Raw genomic sequence first — 25,463 nt, forward strand, 5'->3', positions numbered from 1 at the left:
TTTTACGAATTAAGAATGATAAGTAGGAATTCTGTTAATTTAAGGGATTTGAGTTATTCCATTAAAATATTTAACATTATTACTTTGCCAGTGACTGTTTTATTACCCTATTATCATAATAAACAGTTATGTTATGTTATTAAAGGCTTAGGAATTTTTGAAAAGACTTGTAAGAGAATGTAAGCTGTGTTTTGGTAAAATAGGGAAAGGCGTCCTCAAAAGTCCAGATTTTTCTGCCCAAATGTCCTCATTTTTAAGGTTAGAGAGGTGGCAGCCCTACTGCTAATTAGGGGGTGTGGGACCCAAGTTGGGAAACACCGCTCTAGAAGGAAGGCGATGAATCAGATTGGTCCACTTGATGTTGGCAGTTCGACTGTTGATGATACTGCTCAGATAGCTGACAAATTGAATGAGCATTTTGCATCTACATTCACACATGAGGAATTCTGTAAGCAAGGGGAGGACAGAAGTTTACTAAACTCTAACAGGGAGCTAAATGATTTTGTAATAATGGAGAGCAAAGTGGAGGAGCAATTATTGAAGTTAAACATAAAAAGGCATCTGGGGCAGATGGAATCTATCCACTTATATTGAAGGAGGCAGTGGGTGAAGTAAGCAAACCCTCAGAGCATCCTTAGATTCAGGGGAGGCCCCATGGGCTGGAGATGTGCAAGTGTATTCACAAAGAGGGTTCAAAGGGTGAAGCAAATAATTATAGACCTCTTAGTTTAACTTCTGTTCTGGGGAAAATAATGGAGTCACTGCTTAAAGGGATTACCTAGAGAAGACTGCAGTAATAGTTCAGACACAGCATGGGTTTGTTAAGGGGAAGTCTTGTCTGACCAATTTGATTGGATACTGTGATGTGGTCACAAAGGAACTGGATGCAAAATATAATTTTGATATCATATACTTGGATCTCAGGAAAGCTTTTGATATTGTTGCACATAGAAGACTGCTGTACAAATTGGAGCGGTATGATATTAAGGGCAAGTTGCTGCAATGAATAAAAGGATTGGTGATTGGGAGATGGCAGAGAGTGGTAATAAATGGACACTGGTCTATGTGGACTAACATTATTAGTTATACACAAAACAACAATGGGCCTAGCACCGAACCCCCAGGGTTCGGTGCTAGGCCCATTGTCGTTTTGTGTATTTATTAATGATATCAATGAAGGTATATCAGGCTTAATGTCCAAGATTGCAGACGATACAAAGATTGGCAGGGTTGTTAATGATAGTAAGGACAGTATGCTACTGCAACAGGATCTAGAAAAGTTAGGTAGATGGGCTGAGAAGTGGCAACTGAAGTTTAATATCGACAAATGAAAAGTACTTCATATTAGCAGCAGTAACCCAAGAGAAATGTACTATGTGGTACTATACTCAGTGAGGTGGAGAATGAAAAAGACTTGGGGGCAATTATGAAGTTCTCTGAGCAGTGCAGATGGGCTGCCAAAGCAAGTCATGGAGTTTTGTCAATGATATATAATAATAATAATAATAATAATAATAAAAAAAAGAATGAGGAAACTTCTTCCGGTGGTTTCAACCCCGTCCAAGTATTCAGTGCATGATGAATATAAGTTCTGGATATTTTTTTCTGAAAACTCCACATTTTTCTGTATATACTTCTTCTTGCCTCTTTTCCAACATTTCCTTCACTTTGAGGAAAATTAACTGACATTTACTTCTTTCTGACAGAATATCCCTTAAGGAAGCAAGAGCTTCAATAACTTCTATAAAAGAATTGTCATTCCTTTCAATGCTCATTATATGTGAATTTAAGACTGACATTACAGTTCGGAAATGAACAAGAGAAGTTTTACTAAACTTATCTTCAAAGAAAAGTTTAAAAATCTTGGGGGGATTTCTTGAGACAAAAAGAAAGACCTTAGGACTGAATAAATACTTATAATCTTTTCAACTGCAGGTAATAGAGAAAGCAAGTGTGTTCTGCTATGACACAGAAGTTTTTTATAGGTAACCTCTGTAAATTTGCATAATTTTTTTAGGTTTTCAACATGTACAGTGTAGACACTGAAATAATTAAAATTCTTAAGAACAATGGAGTCAATATCTACATCAACTGCATCTGCTCCATGCTGGATACAGTTATGCAGAATGTGGGCAGGGCAGCTCACTCCTATTAGCGATCAACCAAATAATCTTTGTAAATTTGAAAATACATTATTCCTATTGTATCTCCGCACTTCTCCAAACATGGTGTTACAATTATCTTCACCAAATGCAATATTTTTCTTATCCAGGCCACTTTTACACAAGGTCTCATAAACGTAGCCAGAAATAGTAGCTGTGGTTTTTGCTATTTATCTATCTTGCTATTTAATTCTATTAGCTTAACCTTTGAGCTACCATTTATCCAGTCAAAATGATGCACAAGAATAGGGAAAATTTTCAGAAATCCATGATTAGTGGCGTCAGTGGAAACTCCAAACAACTGGACATTCTGCAGGGACTTAACAACTTCTTCAACTGAATGGACTGCTAAGACAGAATTAATTATGGCTTCAGTCTGTGTTTTTGCACAAGATAACCTCCTAGCAATATCTGAATCAGTGAATATCGACTTTAATAATTCTGCTGTATGAGACATTGATTTATAGCTGTGCTGATGCACCACTGTATGAAAGGCAAGGATTCCTTCAGCAACAAACTCTTGCATCAAGCCTTTTAGGGGCATTTACTAAAAATTCTGTTACCTAACCTTTGATCTGCATTGTTTAACTAATGTTCTCCTTATGTTTCTCTGAATTCATGTGGATGTTCAATCACCTGAACCCTTGTTAGCCACCGAGATGTAGCTTTCTGGACCGCAAACAATGCATTCCGCCTCCTCATCTACTCCCTTTCAAAAACCTAGATATTTCATCCTCAAGTCGTCCGTAAACTTGCACTTTCTTTTCAGCATAATTGGTATTCCTGAATTTATGTTAATTAAGGAATTATTTTAATTTAAATAGTAAAAATAAAAATTATTCATAGATGTGACTGATTACTTCATCAACTGATAATTAAGAAATATTGTATACAAAAACTATGCTTATTCGGAAATAAATATGAAGAATTGAAGCTGGATGAATCAAATTATTGTTTATACGAACTGCTGAAAGAAGAATAGAAAAAGTGAGATCTCTTAATTAAAAAAATGTGGTAGAATTGTAATTTTAATTTAGAATAAATTCACTTAATTAGTCTGCATGGAACAACTACAGGCGAAGATATCTTCAAGGAAGTCGAGAAAACGCTAACACAGTACAATTTGCAATGGAATCAGTTAAAATGTGTCACAACTGATGGTGGTAAAAATATGTGAGGAATGGGAGAAAGGATTAGTTGGACAAATTTTTAAGGTTGTGAAGAAGCTAAATGTTCAAAACCTCTGGTAATTCATTGTATTATTCACCAGCAGGCTCTTTGTGGGAAACACCTCAATCTGTCGTGTTATTGAACCAGTTGTGTCAGCGGTTAACTTTATTCGCTTTCGTGGACTTAACCATCGTCAGTTTCGTGATTTTTTATTAGAGATTGAAGCCGAATATCTTGATTTGCCCTACCATACAGCAGTTCGATGGCTCAGCAATGGAAAAGTTTTATTGAGATTTTTTGAACTCAGAGAAGCAATAGAAATTTTTCTAAATGAGAAAAACTGCCCACAACCACTATTATCTAACAATGAATGGCTATGGAAATTAGCATTTGCTACAGACATTATGGGATATCTTAACGAATTTAACTTAAAATTACAGGGGAAAACAGTGCTCATATGTGAAACGTATTCTATCGTAAAGTCATATCTTCAAAAATTTGCATTGTTTGAAACACAAATCACATTAACAAAGTTTGACCATTTTCCATGCAGTAAAAAATTTCAAATATTAGCGAAATCCCCATTCCCAAAAAAATTTGCAGCGGATATATTTTCTGAACTTAAACTACAGTTACAACAGCATTTTTCGGATCTTGATGCAGGTGCAAAAGACATTTCCATATTTCAAAATCCATTTGGCTGTACAATTGAGGAGCTTCCATCAGACCTTCAATTGGAAGTGATTGATCTGCAAAATGATGATATGCTAAAGGTTAGGTTTAAAGAAATGGATCTAACCCAATTCTATAAATATCTTTCGGAAGATAAATACGGTCAATTAAAATCATAAGCACGGGAATTTATATCTGTATTTGGAAGTACTTACCAATGTGAAAAGACATTTTTGAAAATGAAATATGTAAAATCGCAATACAGATCATTACTAATGGATGACCATTTGCAAACAACTTTAGCGATAGGCAGTACTAACTTCGAACTCCAGTACGATGAAATATTATCTCAGAAAAAACAATTACATTCATCGCATTAGTACAAAATTTAACCAGTTCTATAATACGTTTATTAATAAATGGAAATATTTTATTAATTTTTTTGTAAGTGTCAGCATGTGTATAAATATGTAAAATATCACTTCTAATAAAAAGATTTTGAACCTGTTTTTTTTTGTTGCTCTATGAGTAGAATTACCCATGTAAATATCTTCGAGTTTGCGACCTGGTCCGCCAAGCCTAAAAATTTTACGATCTGGCCCTTTCCAAAAAAAAAAAATGTTTGCCGATCCCTGGAGTAGGGCATTGGTATTCAACCAGGGTGCTGTGGAATCTTAGGGTGCTGCAATAACATTCCAGGGGTGCCACGTAATTTGGGTTTAAGTTACTTAAACTTATTATTTTTTTTTAAATTTATATAATTATTTCATTATAAAAAGATGTATGGTATCTTTTTAATTTTGTGGGATCTATAATTGATGTTTATTTAGTAACTCTTTATGAAGAATAAAATTATATATATATGTAATTTGCATTATGAATTGTAATTTTGTTTATAGTTATATTATTGTAATAACTATCATATAACATACTTTTTTTTAATATTAGATATATATATAGAGAGAGAGAGAGAGAATCAGATCAAACAGGAAGTTGAGTAGGGGTGCCACAAAATAAAATAAATTACTTAGGGGTGCTGTTATTAAAAAAAGGTCTAAAACTACTGGAGTAGGGTATTTAGTTATTTTTTGTTGTTATTTGGTTTTTAGGAGCATTAGCAACTAAAGCCATATTGCTCCGGGGATATGCGGAGGCCATTCCCTGACCTTTCCGCATCCTCCGTATTTGGTGGGCACGGGCTCAAACCTCAGTCTAATCAAGAAGCGTGTGCTACGCACTGCTGCCCCTGCCCACCTGGCTACGGAGGCGCCGGAATAGGGTATATCTAATTAGCTAGATTTACTCAAATGTTCTTTTCTTCTCCATTTGTTCCATTTATGTTATATTTAAGGCTAGAACAAGTGCTAGAAAGAAATAGCAAAGAGCTATGAAATCACATCTTCTTCACAAATAAGTTTTATTAACAGTTCAATAAGGGTCATCCGCACCAGTAATGACATTCCAATTACCCTTGGCAACAACAAAATGAACTTGTAAATAATATTCCCTGTGTTTTAAATAAGGCATTTTATTTCTTTCTTCCTACAGAGTATTTAACAGAATAATTAAAACTATATATATATATATACAGTGAAATTTACATACATACTTTCCTTGAATTGTACAGTGAGCATAGACTCTAGTTCTAGGGTCATAAGGTAAAACCACGACTCGAAGTACTCTTGATCCAGTCAGTGATTTGTACAAGAAACTCAGCCAATAATCCTAAAAAATTACACAAAATGTAATGGGCAGTCAAAAATCTTTATGCACATATTGTAGATAATAAATATTATTCAGAGTTCCTACCTAGTATAAATATAAATACATTTCCTATGCTTATTAAACCTAAAATAAATGTTGGCGGGGGATGAATGTCGTATTATGTGTCAAAATGCAGCCTATTTTCAGCATGTTGTGTAATGCTGATGGTAAGAATGAGGCAGTTAAACCAAACTGCCTCATTCTTACTATCCAAACCTTTTATTGAATGAAGCCAAACTTTTTCTTAGATGAAGTTGCCCATGTTAATGCCACAATACAGTAAATTATTATTCATTACAGTAAATTCTTTGTTATCCAGACTTAGACTGACTTGGATTTCTGCCCCACAGAAATCTGAGTCAGTCTAAGCTAGATAACAAAATATACAGGAATCTCTTTCATGTGATAATTTTTTTTTCCACTCTTTACACATCAAATATAGTTAATTTATTTCCAACTGTAAAATTTAACCAGCTCCTTGAATTTCTTAGATTCTGCATCCCACTTTTGCTTTCTACTTACCAGATCACTCTCATAGTTCAGTAATCCTTCAGTTTTACTACTGCATGGTTAATTTTAACATACTTTTCTGAATTTTTTTTTAAATTTGAGACCACCTTCTAAAACCCATAGCCATAATTCGAAAGTTTCCTTGGAAACAGAGGAGGTTCCCATGGACTGGAGATGTGCAAATGTGTCCCCAATTCACAAAGGGGGACATGAGTAATTACAGACTTGTTAGTCTAACTTCTGTTCTGGGGAAAATAATGGAGTCACTGGTTAAGGAAGCAATGTAGGATTATCTAGACAACACTGCAGTTATAGTTCAGACACAGCATGCGTTCATTAAGGGGAAGTCTTGTCTGACAAATTTGATTGGATACTATGGTGTGGTCACAAAGGAAATGGATGCAAAGAATAATTTTGATATCATATAATTGGATTTTAGGAAAGCTTTTGATACTGTAGCACATGGAAGACTTCTTCATGGACTAATGTTATCAGTGGAGTCCCCCATGGTTCAGTATTGGACCCATTGTTGTTTTTGGTATTTATAAAAAATATTGATGAAGGTGTATCAGGCTTAATGTCTGTCACCGCCTAAGTTTGCAGATGATACGAAGTTTGGCAGAGTTGTAAATGACAGTAATTGTCTGTTATTTAGTTTTCAGGCCATATTGCTCTGGGGATATGTGGTGGTCATTCCCTGACCTTTCTGCATCCTCTGTGTTTGGTGGTCATGGGCTCGAACCCCAGTCTAATCAAGAAGCGTGTGCTACACACTAGCCGACTGGGCTAGCCAGGTAGGTAAAGTGCATGCCTGGCAACCCAAAGGTCGCGGGTTTCATTCCCGTCTCGGGATTGGATCACAGTAAAATGCAAAAACTTTGGGAGGTGCATTATGGCCATAGAAGCTGATGCGCCAACAACTAACAAGGGAAAAAAAAAAAAAAAAAAAAAAGCTACACACTGCTGCTCCTGCCCAGCCGGCTACAGAGTCGCCAATGAAAGTAATGATAGTACGCCACTGCAACAGGATCTGGAAAAGTTGAGCAAATGGTGGTCCTTGAGGTTGTCGCAGACATTCTCTCAGATATGCCAGACAAGCTATGCTTGCTACCTTGGAGTCTAAAATGCTGATGGAACTGATATTCAGGTGACGCTCAAATCAAGTGGACCCAATTTCAGTGAAGTCCAGATTTGGCATTACAAGAATGCAAAATGGGATGACCTGCGTGATTTCTTCTCTTCCTTTCCTTGGTCGGATTACTGTTTTAAAACTTCTGATGTCAATGTTTGCTCAGATCGTGTCAGTAAAATTATTCTTGTAGGAATAGAATTCTTTTTTTCACACTCCACTTTAAAATCTTGTCCTTTTTCTAAACCTTGGTTTTTCCAATAAATGTGCTAAGGCTGTTCAAGAGAAGAATTGGCTTGTTTACAATTCTTCAGTTTCATTTTCTGCCTACACCAAAGCTCCCAATAATTGTAAAATAGTTATTAATCAGTCCAAACTAGATTTTGAACAGGCTAAGAGTAGAAAACTTCTTGCCCTAATGGTAGCTGAGCATTCTGGTTGCTTGCCAAAGCTATTGACCACAGCCTTTGCCCATCTCTGCTCCCACTTCAATTAAAACCAGATGGTTCTATTGTCACTTCATCCAAGGATAAAGCTGACCTGCTGGCATCCCATTTTTCTTCCAACTCATGTATTAATGATCTTGGTAAAACACCTCCCACCATTCCCAACACACTCCATTCAATGCCTCCTGTGGTTTTCCGTCAAAAGGATGTCAAAAGGATTTTAACGAATCCTGATACTAAAAAAGCTCCAGGTTCTGATGGCATTTCTCCACTTGTTCTCAAAAACTGTGCTGCTGAACTTACTTTTGTTCTTTGCCACCTTATTTCACTTCCTTATTTCAAAGGTGTTTTTCCCTTCTGCTTGGAAATTTGCTCATATCCAGCCAGTTCCTAAAAAAAAGGTGACAAATCACTCCAATCCAATTATCGTCCCATTGAAATTACTTCTACTCTTTCTAAAGTAATGGAGAAATCAATTAACCGCCAACTCTTAAACTATCTAGAAACCTTCTAACTGATCAACGATCGCCAGTACGGATTCTGTTAGTGTCGATCCACTGGTGAAATTCTGGCTTATGTTACCCATTTATGGACAAATTCAATGGAAAAGTTCGGTGAAACACAAGCAGTTGCTCTTGACATCTCAAAGGCTTTTGATCGTGTTTGGCATAAAGGTCTTCTAAACAAGCTTACATTTTATGGTTTCCCAACTGTTTTTTGTAATTGGTTATCCAGTTTTCTCTCTGACCAATCACTGAGGGTGATGGTAGATGGCTCTCTGTTTTCTAATTTCTCCACTAATGCTGGTGTCCCCCAAGGTTCAGTTCTTTTCCCCACTCTTTTCCTCCTTTATATTAATGACCTTCTTTCATTGACTGGAAATCCTATCCATAGTTTTGCTGATGATAGCACATTGCATCCCACTTTCCAGTTTGAGAAACCTCACCCTGCTCAATCAGCTTCAACTCTCGAATATCTGCCACCAATTCCTTAAATGCCAAACTTCAGGTAATTCTCCAGTGGGGCAAAGACAACTTAGTTGATTTTAATCCTTCTAAAACTCAGTCTTGTCTTATATCTTAAAAAAGGATTCTTTTGCTCTTATGCTTATCTTTGGTGACACTACGATTTCTAGGCAAGATGATATATCTCTTTTGGGGATTACCTGACTTCTAATCTCTCTTGGCACAAGCACATTACAAATATTGCTTCCTCTGCATCTAAAAAACTTGGTTTTCTCTTTCACTCTCGGCGTTACTTTTGTTCCAAACAGTTGTTCACTCTGTACACATTGTAAATCCATCCTACCATGGAATATTTTTCCCACATCTGAGGTGGTTCTCCCAAAACCTCTCTCAGGCTTCTAGATTCTATTCAGAAGAGAGCAGTTCCATTCAGAAGAGAGACAGAGAGTCTCTCCACACTCTGTCTCATAGACGTATTGTTTATGCTGCTGAGAGATACTTCCATTGGCACTGTTCTTCTGAATTGGCTTCTATAATTCCCACTCTCTCTCTTTCAAAGCAGTTCGAACATGTGCCCTCACCAGCCAACATCCATTTACTGTCCAACTTCAAACTCACAGAACCATCTTTTCATCTTCCTCGTTTATTCATTCAACTGCTGTTTTCTGGAAAAACCTTCCTTCATACGTATTTCTTGAAAATGATAGTCTACAGAAGTTCAAGTCTAATGTCAACAAATATCTTCTTTCGTCTTCTCAACCTCCAATGCATGCACGGTTATAGGTTCTAATATCTCTCGTGTGTGGGGTTTCCATAAAAAAAAAAATAAATGGGCTGAGAGGTAGCAACTGAAGTTTAACATTGACAAATGTAAAGTATTGTATATGGGTAGCACTGACTGCAGAGTAATGTATCAACTGTGTGGTACTACACTCAGGGTAGTAGAGAATGAAAAAGACCTGTGGTAATTGTGTAGTCAGCTCTGGCAGCCCGTCTGAGCAGTGCAGACGGGCTGCCAGAGCAGATCAATGATATATATATATATATATAGGAATTTTGCTAGCAGAGACAAGGAGGTGATTATCCTTTTGTATAAGGCAATGGTCAGGCCACACATTGAGTACTGTATACAGGTCTGGAGGACTTATTTTAGGAAGGATGTAGAGTTGCTAGAATGAGTACAGAGAAGAGCAACAAGATTGGTGAGAGGAACAAAGGGGTGCACTTATGAAGAAAGGCTTATGTTCTGCAAGTTGCAGCATCTGGAGAATAGGCACCTGCGATGTAATTTGATTGAGGTCTATAAGGCCTTGAATGGATTGAGCAAACTCAATGGTAATGGGATTCTTCCTCTTGTTGAGATTACTCACCTGAGGGGGCATAAATTCAAATTGAGGAAAGATAATTGTAGAATAGATGTGTGGGAATTCGTCCTTTAGTCAGTGGGTGGTTGATAGTTGGAACAAACTTCGATCTGCTGTAGTGGAGGCCAGCAATTTAAATAAGTTGGCAGAACTAGACAAATATTTGGAGTGAATGGGTGGGTGAAATGGGAAAGATGTGTTTTTTTTTTTTTTTTTTGGCTGATGCTATATAAACTTGCTTTCTTGCATCATATGCCCCTACTAATGCTAATGCTAAAACAGAAAGCATTATTCCAGTACATCAACTTTAGTGCATCAATAAAACATGAAAAATGTGCTGAAATACATACATAAATTTACATTTTTCTCATATTATGCAGGATTTCAATTATACAATAGAAATTTGTTTCCCATCCTCTGATTGCACTTTCAGTATTAGTAATCCTGTGTATGTGCAATCATGTGATGACCTGAAATACTGTCAGTAGAGGGTAAGGATTTCTATAAAGGTGGGGGGAATCATTACGCTTTCAAGCAGCAACAGGAAAAAATCTACATGATACCACATACACATGATTACTAATACTGAAAGTGAAATCACCGATTGTACTTTCAGTATTAGTAACCATGTGTATGTGCAATCATGTGATGACCTGAAATACTGTTAGTAGAGTGTAAGAATTTCTATAAAGGTGGGATAAAGTTGTGTTCCAGTGAATCATTAAGCTTTCAAGCAGCAGCAGGAAAAAATCTACATAATTTTGATCATGGGGGAGGCAAAGCCCCTTTAGTCCCTAATTGGGACTGCCACTGCTGGAGGTGTCTACCCAGATGTGAACCAGTATAAGCAGAGGCCATGGTGTGGTGTTCACATCATGCACAAAGCTGCTTTTCTGAGTCACAAGAGAATCTTTTTTTTTTTAATAGAGGCCTGAAGTGGTGAAACCCATGATGAAAGAGCTGGTAGTTGCTAGAACTTAGCTCTGGAGCAAAGTTCGAGCAACTACCAGCTCTTTCATCATGCAGTATGAGTGATACCTTTTGATTGAGGTTTACATTTTATCTCTGATTTGTACATTTCAAGGGTGCAGGGCTCAAATGGTTTTTGGAGACAGGTAGACCATCAGAATTGCTACTGCTAAGTCAAAAGAATTTTCCTAACAATGAAGTAATTTTATTTGGTGATTTCAATGTTCACAACTCCAGCTGATTTCAGTTTTTACACAGACCCAGCTGGTTGAGATGCTAAGGCTTTTGCAATTATTAATGACTTCACAGTTTGTTCATTTACCTACCAGAATACCAGACAAGTCTAACCGCACACCTGATACTCTTGATCTTTTTCTCTCCAAAGTACGTGGTGCATTGAGTGCCCCCCTCATTCTCTCAGCCTCACCCTCCTTTTCCTTGATTGGATTACTCTTTTAAATCTTCTGATCTCAATGAAGTCAATTTTGTAGGAATAAAATCCTTTATTCTACCCTAAAATCTTGTTATTTATATAAACCTTGGTTTTTAATAGATGTGCTTAAGACTATTCAAAATATGAATGCAGCATAGCACAACTGGCATGTATCCAAATCTCCAGTTTCATTTTCTGTCTACACTAAAGCTTGCAACAATTGCAAAACAGTAATTAATCATACCACACTAAGAACTCTACCCAAGGTTCTGAGGTAGAGTTCCTCAGTGTGGTAAAGTTTGGTTTCCCATGGTTAAGTTTCAGAACTCCTCCCAAATCCAAAAACTTAAGTGTGAATATGGATTTTGATATTGAAATTGAAACACAATCAATTTTATTTAGTTACTGGAAGTGTCTGTACCAACTGTCCTTTACATACCAATAAACTAATTAAAATATTTCACATGGAAAACTGCCTTTATGAAATATGTTATACTTATTCGTAAACAATTTAATGTCCTTCTTGAGTTGGTTACAATTCCTATATTCATCTTCAGTGACACATGGATTTCTAGACAAGATCACATATCTCTACTTGAGATTACCCTGACTTTTAATTTCTCCTGGTATAAGCATATCACAAATATTGCTTCCTTTTGAATCAAAAACAAAAACAAAAAAAAAAAAAAGGCATTTCTTTTTTCACTTTTGGTATTACTTTCTTTCTACCACAGAATATTGGTCTAACATCTGAGTGAGAGGAAAGTCAGGTTAATTAATGATTTGCCTCTTATATAGAGAGACTTTGTAAGAGGCAAATCATTAATTAATGATTTGCCTCTTACAAAGTCTCTCTACTCTCCATTTTTAAATTCTGTACAGCAGCACCAACTGATGATGCCCCTACTAATAGAAATTTACCAACGGCAAATTCCAAATGGGAAGCATTCAAGCAATTAATCATGGAACCTACTAGGCTTTTCATACCAATTAAGAAATACTGTTCAAGGTTTAGGCCTAAATGAATGTCAGATGAACTAATGAGACTCATGGCTGAGAATAAAAATGCATGGGATCCATATAAATTATCAGACGACACACACAAAAGCCTATGGTAGATATAAGCAGATTAGGCAAGTAAAGGCAGATTATGAGAAATTTTTGGCAAAGGATGCTAAGAAAAACAGCAAGGCCTTCTTTACTTATATAAACCCTAGGAGGAAGGGGATGAATCAGATTGTCCACTTGATATCGATAGTCTAACTGTTGATGATCCTGCTCAGATCTAGCTGACAGACTGAATGAGTATTTTCATCTACATTCACACAAGGAGGAATTCTGCAAGGAAGTGGAGAACAGAAGCTTATTAAACTTTAACAAGGTGCTAAATGATTTTATAATAACTGAGAGCAAAGTGGAGGAGAAATTTTTGAAGTTAAACATGAGAATGGATTCTGGGTGGATGGGATCTATTCAGTTATATCAAAGGAGGCGGCAAAGGAAGTAAGCAAACCCATAGCCATAATTATAAGAGCATTTGGACTCAATGGATGTCCCCACAGACTGGAGATAAGTAAATGCATCTCCAATTCACAAAGGGGATCAAAGGGTGACACAAGTAATTACAGACTGTTAGTTTAACTTCTGTTCTGGAGAAAATAATGGAGTCACTGGTTAAAGAAGCATTGCAGGATTATCTAAACAAGACAGCAGTAATAATTCAGATGCAGCATGGGTTTGTTAAGGGGACATCTCATCTGACCAATTTGATTGGCTACTATAGCATGATCACAACGGAACTGGATGCAAATAAATAATTTTGATATTATATATTTGGATTTCAGGAAAGGTACAGTAGTCGTCAATGTTGCACATTGACGACTACTGTACAGATTGAAGGAGTATGGCATTAACAGCAAGTTGCTACAATAGATAAACGTATGGCTGTGTGGGAGAAGACAGAGTGGCAATCAATGGACACTGTTCTTTTTGGACTAATAGTAATAGTGGCATGTGATGCAAGAAAGCATGTGTATGAGCTTATGCAGCATCAGCCAAAAAAAAAAAAATCACACCATTCCCTCCAAATGCCTGTCCAGTTCCGCCTTAAATTTATTCAACCTATCAACTTCCACAACGACAGATGGAAGTTTGTTCCAGCAATTAACCACCCGCTGGCTAAAGGCAAATTTCCGCACATCTATTCTACATCTGTCTTTTCTTAATTTGAATTTATGCCCCCTTAGGTTTGTAATCTGAACAAGTGGAAGGATCCCATCAGAATTCAGCGTGCTCAACCCACTCAAGGCCTTATATACCTCAATCAGATCACTGCGCAGGTGCCTAGTCTCCAGCCACTGCAATTTGCAGAACTTAAGCCTCTCTTGGTAACAGGATCCCTTCATTCCCCCTCACCAATCTTGTTGCCCTTCTCTGTACACGCTCAAGTAAATCTACATCCTTCCTAAAATGAGGCCTCCAGATCTGTACACAGTACTCAAGGCGTGGCCTGACCATTGCCTTATACAGAGGGATAATCACCTCCTTTTCCCTGCTAGCAAAATTCCTATATATCATTGAAAAACCCCATGACCCGCCCTGGCAGCCTGTCTGCATTGCTCAGAAAACTTCATATCTGCCTGCACAATTACTCCCCAGGTCTTTTTCATTTTCTACCACCTTAAACGTAGTACCACACAGTTGGTACGTTTCTCTGGGATTACTTCTACCCATATGCAGTACTTTGCATTTGTCAAGGTTAAACTTCAGTTGCCACTTCTTAGCCCATCTGCCCAAATTATCTAGATCCTGTTACAGTAGCACACTGCCATTACTGTCATTAACAACCCTGCCAACCTTTGTATCATCTGTAAACTTCGACATTAAGCCTGATATACCTTCATCAATATCATTGATAAATATACAAAACAACAGTGGACCCAACACCGAACCCTGTGGGACTCTACTAATAACATTAGTCCACGAAGAGCAGCACCCATTGATTACCACCCTCTGTCTTCTCCCACTTAACCATCCTTTTATCCATTGTAGCAACTTACCCTTAATACCATTCTGCTCCAATTTCTACAATAGTCTTTCATGCGCAACAGTGTCAAAAGCTTTCCTGAAATCCAAATAGATGATATCAAAATTATTTTTTGCATCCAGTTCCTTTGTAACCACATCATTATATCGTACCAAATTTGTCAGACAAGACTTTCTCTTAACAAATCCATGCTGTGTCTGAATTATTGCTGCAGTCTTGTCTAGATGATCCTGCAATGCGTCTTTAACCAGTGACTCCATTATTTTACCCGGAACAGAAGTTAAACTAACTGGTCTGTAATTACTCGTGTCACCCTTCGATCCCCCTTTGTGAATTGGGGATACATTTAATGTTATTAGTGGAGTTCCCCAGGGTTCGGTGTTGGACCCATTACTGTTTTGTGTACAGTAAACCCCCGCTATTCGCGGGGATTACGTTCCTGAGAAATGCCGCGAATACTGAGTTATGGCTCCCATAGTAATAAAGGGGTTCCGTTCCAAAGTATGAAATATATAAGAAAAACTAGTCTAAAATTTTGTCTATGTATGTATTATATGTACCTTCATAATATGACTATGTACATAGACAGTACATAGTGAAATGCAAGCATATGGCATCGAAATGAATATAAGAAACAATTTAATATTAAATGTAATATTTATGAGAAATTTCAAACAAATCTTTCAAACCAGCGCCTTTGCTAGCAAAAAAAACTTATCCCGCTAGTGCTATCACCAGTTTCGCTAAAGTGTTAATAAAGGAAGTTTTTCCTTTTCACGAATGATGAGTGAATTTAACGGAATTTTATTTTGAGTTCGGTCTTCTATCATTGATTTTATAATGTTTTGCTACTGAGGAGACACTTCCACCATTAGAAATTTTATCTAATAACTCAGTTTTATTCGCTAGTCATCACCTTCTTTGATCTTTTCACATTTCCCTTGTTATTCGTAGCCATATTTTTGTACGGGTAAAAAAAGAACTTGTCCACAATAAAGGCACTTTCTTCCATTAACACACTCGAAAAAGTCTGTTTTACACTGCAAAACAGTAGATTTATCACTTTTGGAAGCATATCAATTTATAAATTGATAAATTTGTTCAATTTATAAGCATATAAATTAAAAGCAAACGACGAAACCTTCCATGACAAGCACATAACACATACTGAACAAGGATTAGCAAGAAATATCCACGCTCGCGATTTTGTCACCCCTCTTCCGCCCCACCCACTGAGCGCTGTTTTGACAGGGAAAGATAATTTTAGCCACACCCATGTTTTTTTATGACGGAAAATGTTCACGGCACTTTAAAATTCACATTTTTTTAGGCTTCATTTTATATTAAATCAGCGACCGTGAATACAGATACCGCGAATAGCGGGGGTTTACTGTATTTATCAATTATATTGATGAAGGTATATCAGGCTTAATGTCAAAGTTTGCAGATGATACAAAGGTTGGCAGGGTTGATAATGACAGTATGCTACTGCATACTGTCATTACTGTTCTAAAAAAAAAAAATAGGTCTAGAAAAGTTGGGTAAATGGGCTGAGAAGTGGCAACTGATAGCCACATCTGTCTTATCACACACTAAACCATCCCTTTATCACTAGCAGTAACTTTCCCTTACTGACACACTCCTTCAATTTAAACAGCAGCCATTTATGTCCAACATATCAAAAGCTTTCCTAAAATCTAAGAATATGATATAAAAATTATTTTATGCATCCAGTTCTTTTGTCATTGCATCATAATATCCAGTCAAAGTGGCCAGACAAGATCTTCCCTTAACAAAAACCATGCCGTGATTAAAGTATAACTGTACTCCTGTCTAGATGTTCCTGCATTACTTCTTTAACCAGCAACTCCATTATCTTTTCTGGAACAGAAGTCGTGCTAACAGGACTATACTTCATCATATTACCCTTTGACCCCCCCCATATTTGTGATTTGGGGATACATTTGCATATTTCCAGTCTTTGGAGACTTCCCATGAATACAAGGATGCAATATCATGCCCCAGACTAGAGCAGCAAAGCAACGGGCACAAAAGGGCAGGACTGCTGTGACTCAGGGGAGAACTGGGGGGGGGAGGTTGATTCTTTAATGCATCAAGCTTAAAAATAATTGCAGCTTGTGAAATGTTTCCAGAACCTTCTGGAACAGGACATGATCTAGCCAAGGAGGATGGCTTTGTGTGTGCTAGGTGCAGAGAGTGTCAAGAAACTAGGTGCCAACTCAGCGTTCTGATGGGCGCCTATGAGAGTGTGAAGAGTCGGGTAGATGCCGTTGAAAGTATTAAAATGGGGGACCCATCAAGCTCTCAGCTACCCAACTGAATGCCAGGGCTCACTCTTGTGCATCAAGCAACACAGCAGCAATCGCCAAGGCAGGATGTGCCGGTCTCACAGGAGTTAGTTATTATTGGTGACTGTATTGTCAGGGAAACCGGTAATATACTGTGCAAAAAGGATAGGTGGAATGGGGGCAGGGGCAAAATTTGATGATGTTGTAGAGCAGATATCATCTTTTAAGGGCATAAAGGGTGATATTGTTATATATGTTGGCACTAGTGACATTAAGAGTAGGAGATCTGCAGACTTACTTAACAAGTACAGGTCAATGTTGAAAAAAAGTCGAGAGTTAGGGTTAAATTTGAAAGTGTCTACAATTCTGCCCAGACACAATAGGAGAGAATACATGATGAGAGCCTTGTCAATTCATTCAGCCCTGGAGAGACTGGCAAGGCTCATGGGGTAGAATTTTTCTCAGCGGGGTCTGTGCTTTTTAACTGGAGGGACTGTTTTTACAGGGATGGGATACACTTAAATAGAATGTTTGTTATTTGGCTTTTAGGAGCATTAGCAACTAAGGCCATATTGCTCCGGGGATATGCGATGGTCATTCCCTGACCTTTCCGCATCCTCCGTATTCGGTGGGCATGGGCTCGAACCCCAGCCTAATACACTTAAATAGAAGGGGAGCAAGAATATTTGCTGATGCTATCGAGCAGCGTTAGGTGGGTCCGAAAACTGCTAGCTTGGGGGGGGGTTCACAGACAAAAATATTAGCAGTAGCCACAGGCAGAGTTGAAAGTGATTCTTGCACTGTTTCTGTTAGAATGGAGGGCGAGGTGCTGGGGTTTTCAGGGAATGGTAGGTGAAATCACGTAACAAATAAATACACGGGCCGTGTTAGGGTAGCTAAAATTAAGAATAGATGCATGTATACTTACATGTACACCAATGCTAGGAGTACAGTAAATAAATTTGATGAATTTGAAGTGTTGGTCAAGACATCAAAGGTGTTGTTGGGATATCAGAGATGTGGTGGCACACAGATATAAGTAGTGTAGAATTGGAATTTGGGGAGTACAATGTGTACAGGAAGGACAGGCAGTATAGGAAGGGCGGAGGGATTATTCCCTTAGTTAAGAAACACATAACATCTAAGGAAGTGCATCCAGTTGACACAGATAGTCAGTGCCATGCTGAGTAAGCATGGTGTGACATAAGCATTGGGAAAGCAAAAATGAGAGTAGGAGTGTGTTATAGGCCTAATGACTCTGAAGTGTACAATGAACAGTTGTACAGAGAAATAGAGTGGGCCAGTAAATCAGAATGTCTTGTAATGGGGGATGTTAACTTTCCAGATATTGACTGGAACTTGTGGAATGGGCACATGCACACCAGCAAGACTTTTTGTGGATTTATTGGAGGACTGTTTTCTACAGCAACATGTCCAAGGGGACAACCAGAAGGAGTAATAGTCTTGATCTGATTATCAGCAGTAATTATTCATGCATGAAGAATTTAGGTAAAGGAACCACTAGGTGACAGTGATCAAAGTGTACTGTTGTGGGATTTATTTAAAGATGTAACTACCATCAGGGGTAAAGGGAAGGATTTTTGCTTCCATAAAGGTGATTACAGTGATCTCAGACAGTATTTAAATTCTATATAGTGGGATCAACTGATGATGTTACCAATGGTGAATTCTAAATGGGAAGCTTTCAAGGAAGTAATCTTGGAAGCTATTTGGCTTCTTGTTCCCACTAAAAAATACTGTTAAAGATTTAGGTCTAAACAGATGCCAGATGAACTAATGAGACTCGTGGAAGAGATAAAAAATGCATGGGATGCATATAAATTATCAGGCAATACAGAAGCCTATGGTAGATATAAGCTAGTCTGTAATCAAGTCACAAAGGAGGTTAAGCAAACGAAGGCAGATTACAAGAATGTTGTTGTTGTTGTTCGGTTTAACGACACAAGGGCTACTAAGGCCAAATTGTGTCTCTTCAGCGTTAATTGGCAAAAAGCATATTGTTAGAGAAATTACGTTATATGCTTCCATACAAACCAATATGTTTTAGATATAATAAAAGTTCTTCAATATTTGCTTCATTTCCTAAGATGCGAGATAAATCAGGTGATATATTCAATTTAGAGAGAGACTGAAAAGTGTTTGACCGGATGGTTGAATGTAAGGGACAATCAACCAGGAAATGACGGACTGTAAGTTGCGTCTGACAGGATGGGCACTGGGGTGGGTTTTCACCCAATAATAGAAAGAGATGAGTATGGTGAGTGTGACCAATTCTGAGTCTTGCCAGTACCACTTCCTCTCGTCTGTTTCTTCGGAAGCCAGACAGCCACAGCTTTGGATCTTCTTTTATCTGGTACAGTTTATTGTTAGGGTCACTTTTCCAGTTCTGTGACCATTTATTGTAGCAGGCTTTGCATACGACAGACTTAAAATCAGAGAAAGGAACCTGAGGATGTTGTGAGAGAGCGGGTTGAGGATGTTTAGCGGCAAAGTCGGCACTTTCATTTCCCGGAATGCCTGAATGGCCAGGGATCCAGCAAAAACTAATTGACCGATTGGACACACTGCAAGCAAATAGCTGGGAATGAATCTGTTTCAATGTAGGGTGAGAAATGGAGAAATTCTTACTTATGGCAGAGACAGCACTAAGAGAATCTGTGTAAATTATGGCAGATGAGATGGAAAGCTCAATTACCTTACTAAGTGCCAACTTAATGGCATATAATTCAGCTGTGAAGACACTGCAAGCAAGCGGTAGTGTGGCTGAAATTGTACATAAAGGAAAAACTGCCGCAGCACCTACCATACTCTCAGTTTTTGAACCATCGGTATAAATTTTACAGGCATGGTTGTCCGTAGCATGAGCTGAATGTAACTGTCTGATATTGCAGGAAGCTATATTTTTTCCCCACTGGAGGAAGTATGTATCTTGAGAGACAGGCACATATGTCCAAGGAGCAACAGGTGTAGTTGTGTCTTGGAAGATTTCATTTAAATCGACGTTCCAAGTCTGAACAAGCTCTTTGATCCTGAGGGAGGCGGGTCTATTGTCTTTTGGCTTGCTCTCAAACAAGGCTTCCCAACGAGTATTATAGAGATATTCCCAACTTGGGTGCGATGGTAGACTCTGGATCTTAGCAGCGTAGTTAAGCAGTAGTGTTTTTCTACGCAGGTGTAATGGGGGATCATGAGCTTCAATATATAGACTTTGGATCGGAGAAGTCCTGAAAGCTCCCAGCGCAGTCCTCAGAGCACTATGATGGATCATATTTAGCCGTTTTAAAGTAGTGCTCCTGGCAGAGTCATACACTGGACAACCATAATCTAACCGTGAACGGATTAAACTTCTATAAAGATGCAGCAAAGTACACCGATCAGCTCCCCAAGACATAGATGAGACCGAACGAAGTATATTCAAATGCTTTAAGCAATAAGTTCTCAAATAAGTGATGTGAGCTTGGAAATTTAGTTTGCGGTCTAATATTAATCCAAGAAATTTAACGGTATTAACGAGAGGGATCGGAGTATTGTTTATTTGTAATTCAGGTTCAGGATGGAGAGCTCGCTTCTTGCAAAAGTGAGTGGCAGTGCATTTATTTTCTGACAGTCTGTAACCGTTCCGTGAAGTCCAGGATTCTATTTTGGTTATGGCAAGTTGTAGCTGCCGTTCAATGGTATTCATACTTTGAGATTGGCAGGAAATGGTAAGGTCATCTGCATACATATAAGTTTGAACAGTTTTTGGGATATCTCGGGTCATGCTGCTAACTCGGATTGAAAACAGTGTTGGACTGAGTATTGATCCCTGCGGGACTCCCTCTTCCTGAATGTGAGATGTAGAGAGGACGTTTTTGTATCGGACTTGAAAAGAGCGCAATTGCAGGAAATTCTGAATTATTTCTGGCAAATGGCCCCTAAGCCCCAGATGGTAAATGTCCGTAATAATACCATGCCGCCATGTAGTGTCAAATGCCTTTTCAAGATCTAAATTTACCATGACTAGATGTTGTTTCATGACAAAGGCATTTCGGATATGAGACTCGGCTTTAATGAGCACATCTAGGGTTGATCTATTTTTTCGAAAGCCATATTGGTGATCTGGAAGGAGATTCTCTGACTCCAGGATGTAAGTGAGCCTAGTATGAACCATTCTTTCGAAAATTTTTCCCATGCAGCTTGTAAGAGATATTGGCCTGTAGTTTTCAACACAGGAAGGATTTTTTCCTGGTTTTGGTAAGGCGATAATGAACGAATGGCACCATGAAGATGGATAGGCATTTTCAGAGTAGATCCGATTGTAAAAAATTAATAGGGTTCTCAAGTCTTCTCCATGTAAATGCTTTAACATAATGTAATGAACTCCATCTGGACCTGCAGCACTATTGGAAGATCTATTTAATGATTCTTGAAGTTCTGTTAACGTAAACGGTTGGTTGTACGGGAATGAACGGCGCGTGGAGAAGTTAATTTTATACCGTTCTGCACCTGCTTTTATTTTCTGGAAGGTGGAGGCATAGGTGGCAGAAGCTGATATTTTTGCAAATGATTCTGCTAATGCATTTGCAACTTCTTCGGGAGTAGAAATGTCTTTCCCTTTCCAATGAAGTATCGGAGAGGGCGGCCGAGCAAATTTGCCATTTAGTGCCTGTATTCTTTTCCAGATCACTTGTGTGTCCGTGTCTTTGGTAATGGTGGAGGCAAAAGCAATCCATGAATCCCGTTTCGCTTTCCGCCTAACTTGTCTAGCTTTTGCTTTTAGTCTTTTAAAAGCAATTAGGTTAGTAGTGGTGGGATACTTGCGGAAATGATTCCAGGCTCGGTTTTTATCCTGTTTGGCAATTAAACAATCTGTATTCCACCAGTTATTTCTGTGTTTTCGATATGGTGTGGATTTTGGAATGGAGGCCTTAGCTGCAGTCAGAATCTGATTGGTTATGTAAGTGTTGACATCATCAATATGTTGCCTCTGAACATAAAATCTGTCTAAGCGTATCTGGGCAGAATAGACACCCCAGTTTGCCTTTTTAAACTGCCAAGTGGATCGTTGGTCAGGATTTGAAGTTACCCCTGTTTGTAGCGAGCAAATAATTGGAAAGTGATCACTGTTGAAGGGATCGGTTAATACCGACCATGTCATGATTGGAAATATGGATGGTGAACAAATTGACAAGTCTATTGCGGAAGCAGATCCGGTTGCTAAGTGGATGTAGGTAGGAGATCCAGAATTTAATAAATTAAGATCATTATTATGCATGAATTCCTCCATCAATTTGCCTCTTATATCCATTGTGGCCGATCCCCACAATGGATGGTGTCCATTAAAGTCACCAAAAAGACAAATTGGAGTTGGGAGTTGTGCAATGAGGTTGTCAAGTTCTGAAAGCAGAAGTGGGGCAGATGGCGGAATATAAATGGAAACAATGGTAAATGACGTACCAACTGCAAGGCGAGCTGCCACAGCTTCTAGGGTAGTTCTCAATTGGATCGGCTTGGATGGTATGTTAGCGTTAACAAGAATAGCAACTCCTCCACGTGCAGGTGATACCGAGTTCCTATCTCGTCTGTAAATGGTATAACTTGAAAATTTTGGCAAAACTTGGGGCGACAAGAATGTTTCCTGTAAGCATACACCTATGGGATTAAATTGAGCTATTAAATCTCTTATGTCATCGGAATGAGTGCTTAGTCCTCTGCAATTCCATTGTATGATCTTATTCATTATTTAGGTTTACCTGAGGGTGATTCATCTGACTGTTTTCTGTACGTGGGACATTTTTTCCAGTCCTTTTTTGAGAATGTGGGGCGTCCAGTATCCATGGTGTCCTCTGCATGGAGTTCTAGAATAGGTTCCTCATTGTCTAGCAGCTCATCTACCTCCATACTTTTGGAGGGAGATTCCGTTTTTTTAGAGACTGATTCAGATTTTAATTGTTCTTTTCCAACTGGGGCTAATGGGGTATGAGTAGGAATACTGATTGGAGTATTTGTGGCTTCGCTAGTTCTTTTTGGAGGATTATCTTTCTTTGAGGTTGAAAGCGTAGATTTGAGCCAGTTCGCCAGAGAGGTGTTAGGTGGAACTGATACATCTGTTTGAGCTGCAGTAGAAATGAAGTTCCGAGTGCGAGCTGCATAGGAACGACTACTTGGCAGGGTCGACATAACTTGTCTACGTGCCTCAGGAAAGGTGACTTTATTTTCTATTTTGTACTTTTGAATTTTCTTTCCTGTAATCCATAGCTCACATGTTTTGGAAAAAGCTGGGTGGCTTTCTTTGCAGTTGGGACAAACAGGGGTTTTGACAGAGCAATCCGCTTGAGTATGATCTTTAGAGCCGCAGATGGGACATATGGCCTCACCTCTACATGCCTGCTGCGAATGCCCGTATTTCTGGCATTTGAAGCAGCGAACGGGATTCGGGATAAATGGTCTTATACGACAATTCAAATAGCCAGCTTTAATTGAGGATGGTAAGTCTGGCGTACTGAATGTTAAGATGATCGATCTCGTTGGAGTGAGATTTCCATCTTTTTTAGTCATAATCCGTTTCACATTTGTAACTTTTTGACTACTTAGTTCTTGAAGTAGCTCTTCTTCGGAGACTGTAATTAGGTCCCACTCACTGATTACACCCTTTGATGAATTTAAGGTTCTGTGTGGAGTAATTGATACTGTGAGCCCACAAAATGATGTTGTGTTTAAGAGCCGCTCAGAATGTTTAGCGGTGGCAGTTTCAATGAGGAGATCTCCGGATTGTAGTCTTTTCACCATTTTCGGTGATCCAGTAATTGATTCCAAATATTTTTGAATCAAGAATGGTGACAATTTTCCTACAGGTTGGGAGGATAAGGAATGAATGACCAAGAAATTTGGTAATTCATCATGGCATTCAGGTTCCCTTCTAAGCCTTTTGGGCTGGTTGGTGTCACGGTCGTTGTCAGGAATTTCTGACCTTGAGCTTGATGGCTCTAAAGGTGGATAATTAGTCGTATCCATGTTAGCTCCTTTTGGCCCTGGGGGTATATTTTTACCACCCAGATTACCGGCCCCGCCACGGGGAGGCAGGAGCAGTGCCGCTTGTGGCCAAGCGTATAGGTTAGTACAATTAGTAAGACTAATTTAATTAAAGAAAAAGGTTCTTTCCTTCTTCTGGGCTCTCGTCTTAGTGCTTTTAAGAAAAAGGGCTACTTAACGAAAAAGTTTAATAATCAAGGGAGAAAACAAAAGAGAACCTAGTCGCTTAGAGGAAAACGCTTTTCAATCGCACGAGAATCGCTTGGCCACGGAAACGCTTGGCACCCGGGGCCAGATTACAAGAAATCTTTGGAAAAGAATGCTAAGAGAAACAGCAAGAACGCCTTTAGTTTTATAAACTTTAGAAGGAAGGGGATGAATCAGAGTGATCCACTTGATATTGCTGGTTCGAGTGTTGATAATCCTGCTCAGATAGCTGACAATCTGAATCAGTATTTTGCATCTGCATTCTCAAATGAGAAGTTATTAAGGGAGGAGAATGCCAGATGTTTATCAAGCTCTAACAGGGAGCTAAATGATTTTGTAATAACTCAGAAGATAGTATAAGAGAAACTGCTGAAGTTAAACATAAGAAAGGCATCAGGAGTGGATGCTATCTATCCAATTATAATAAGGGAGGCAGAGAAGGAAGTAAGCAAACCCTTAGCCACAATTATGAGAGCATTAGTCACCCCAGGGGCTTACATCTGGTGGGCTTGGCACACCCAGAGTCCTGAGCTGGATATCATCGTTCTTCTCTTCTTTTCTTGGTGATTCCCTTCTGCCTCTCTCTCGGGGTGGTTCAGAAATTTTTTTTTTGGCTGGTGCAGCATAAGCCTCAGGCTTCCTTGCACCATATGGCTAATAATAATAGTAATAGTAGAGGCATATGATGAAAGAAAGCAAGCTTATGTAGCATCAGCCAAAAAAAAAAAAAAAATCCATTTCACACATTCATTCCCTCACAACATTTGTACAGTTCCTCCTTGAATTTATTTAAGCTATCAACTTCCACAACGACAGATGGAAGTTTGTTCCAGCAATCAACAACTCGCTGGCTAAAGGCAAATGTCTGCACACCTATTCTATAACTGTCTTTCCTCTATTTGAATTTATGCCCCCTCAGATTCGTAATCTGAATAAGAGGAAGAATCCCATGCATCTGATAATTTATATGCATCCCATGCATTTTTATTTTCTGCCCCGCATCTCAATAGTTCATCTGACATCCATTTTAGGTCTGAGCCTTGATCTGTATTTCTTTCGTTGGTATGAAAAGCCAGTACCTTCTATGACTATTTCTCTGAATGCAGCCCACTTAGAATTCATTGTTGGTATCAACATTAGTTGGTCCCACTGTTTAGAAATTAAAAACTTTCTGAGACCACTGTAGTCTCCTTTAAGAAAGCAAAAACCCTCTTCTTACTCTTGATGGAAGATACATCTTTAAGTAAATCCACATCAATACACTGTGATCATCAAGTAGTTGTTT

The 25,463-nt window shown here is 38.5% G+C and overlaps 1 protein-coding gene across 1 annotated transcript in view; it reads right to left on the bottom strand.

The window, feature by feature from the left end:
- LOC150085656 (heparanase-like) overlaps positions 1-25,463 on the bottom strand; it is a 263,331-nt gene that overhangs the window by 21,767 nt on the left and 216,101 nt on the right. The window contains exon 9 of the mRNA XM_090374637.1: positions 5,614-5,729. Coding sequence (XP_090230763.1) covers positions 5,614-5,729 — 116 coding nt within the window. The remainder of the gene's footprint in view (positions 1-5,613; positions 5,730-25,463) is intronic.

Source organism: Mastigoproctus giganteus, chromosome 5 (assembly GCF_048544385.1).
Source record: "Mastigoproctus giganteus isolate SK-2022 chromosome 5, ASM4854438v1, whole genome shotgun sequence".
Classification (NCBI taxonomy): Eukaryota; Metazoa; Arthropoda; class Arachnida; order Uropygi; family Thelyphonidae; genus Mastigoproctus; species Mastigoproctus giganteus.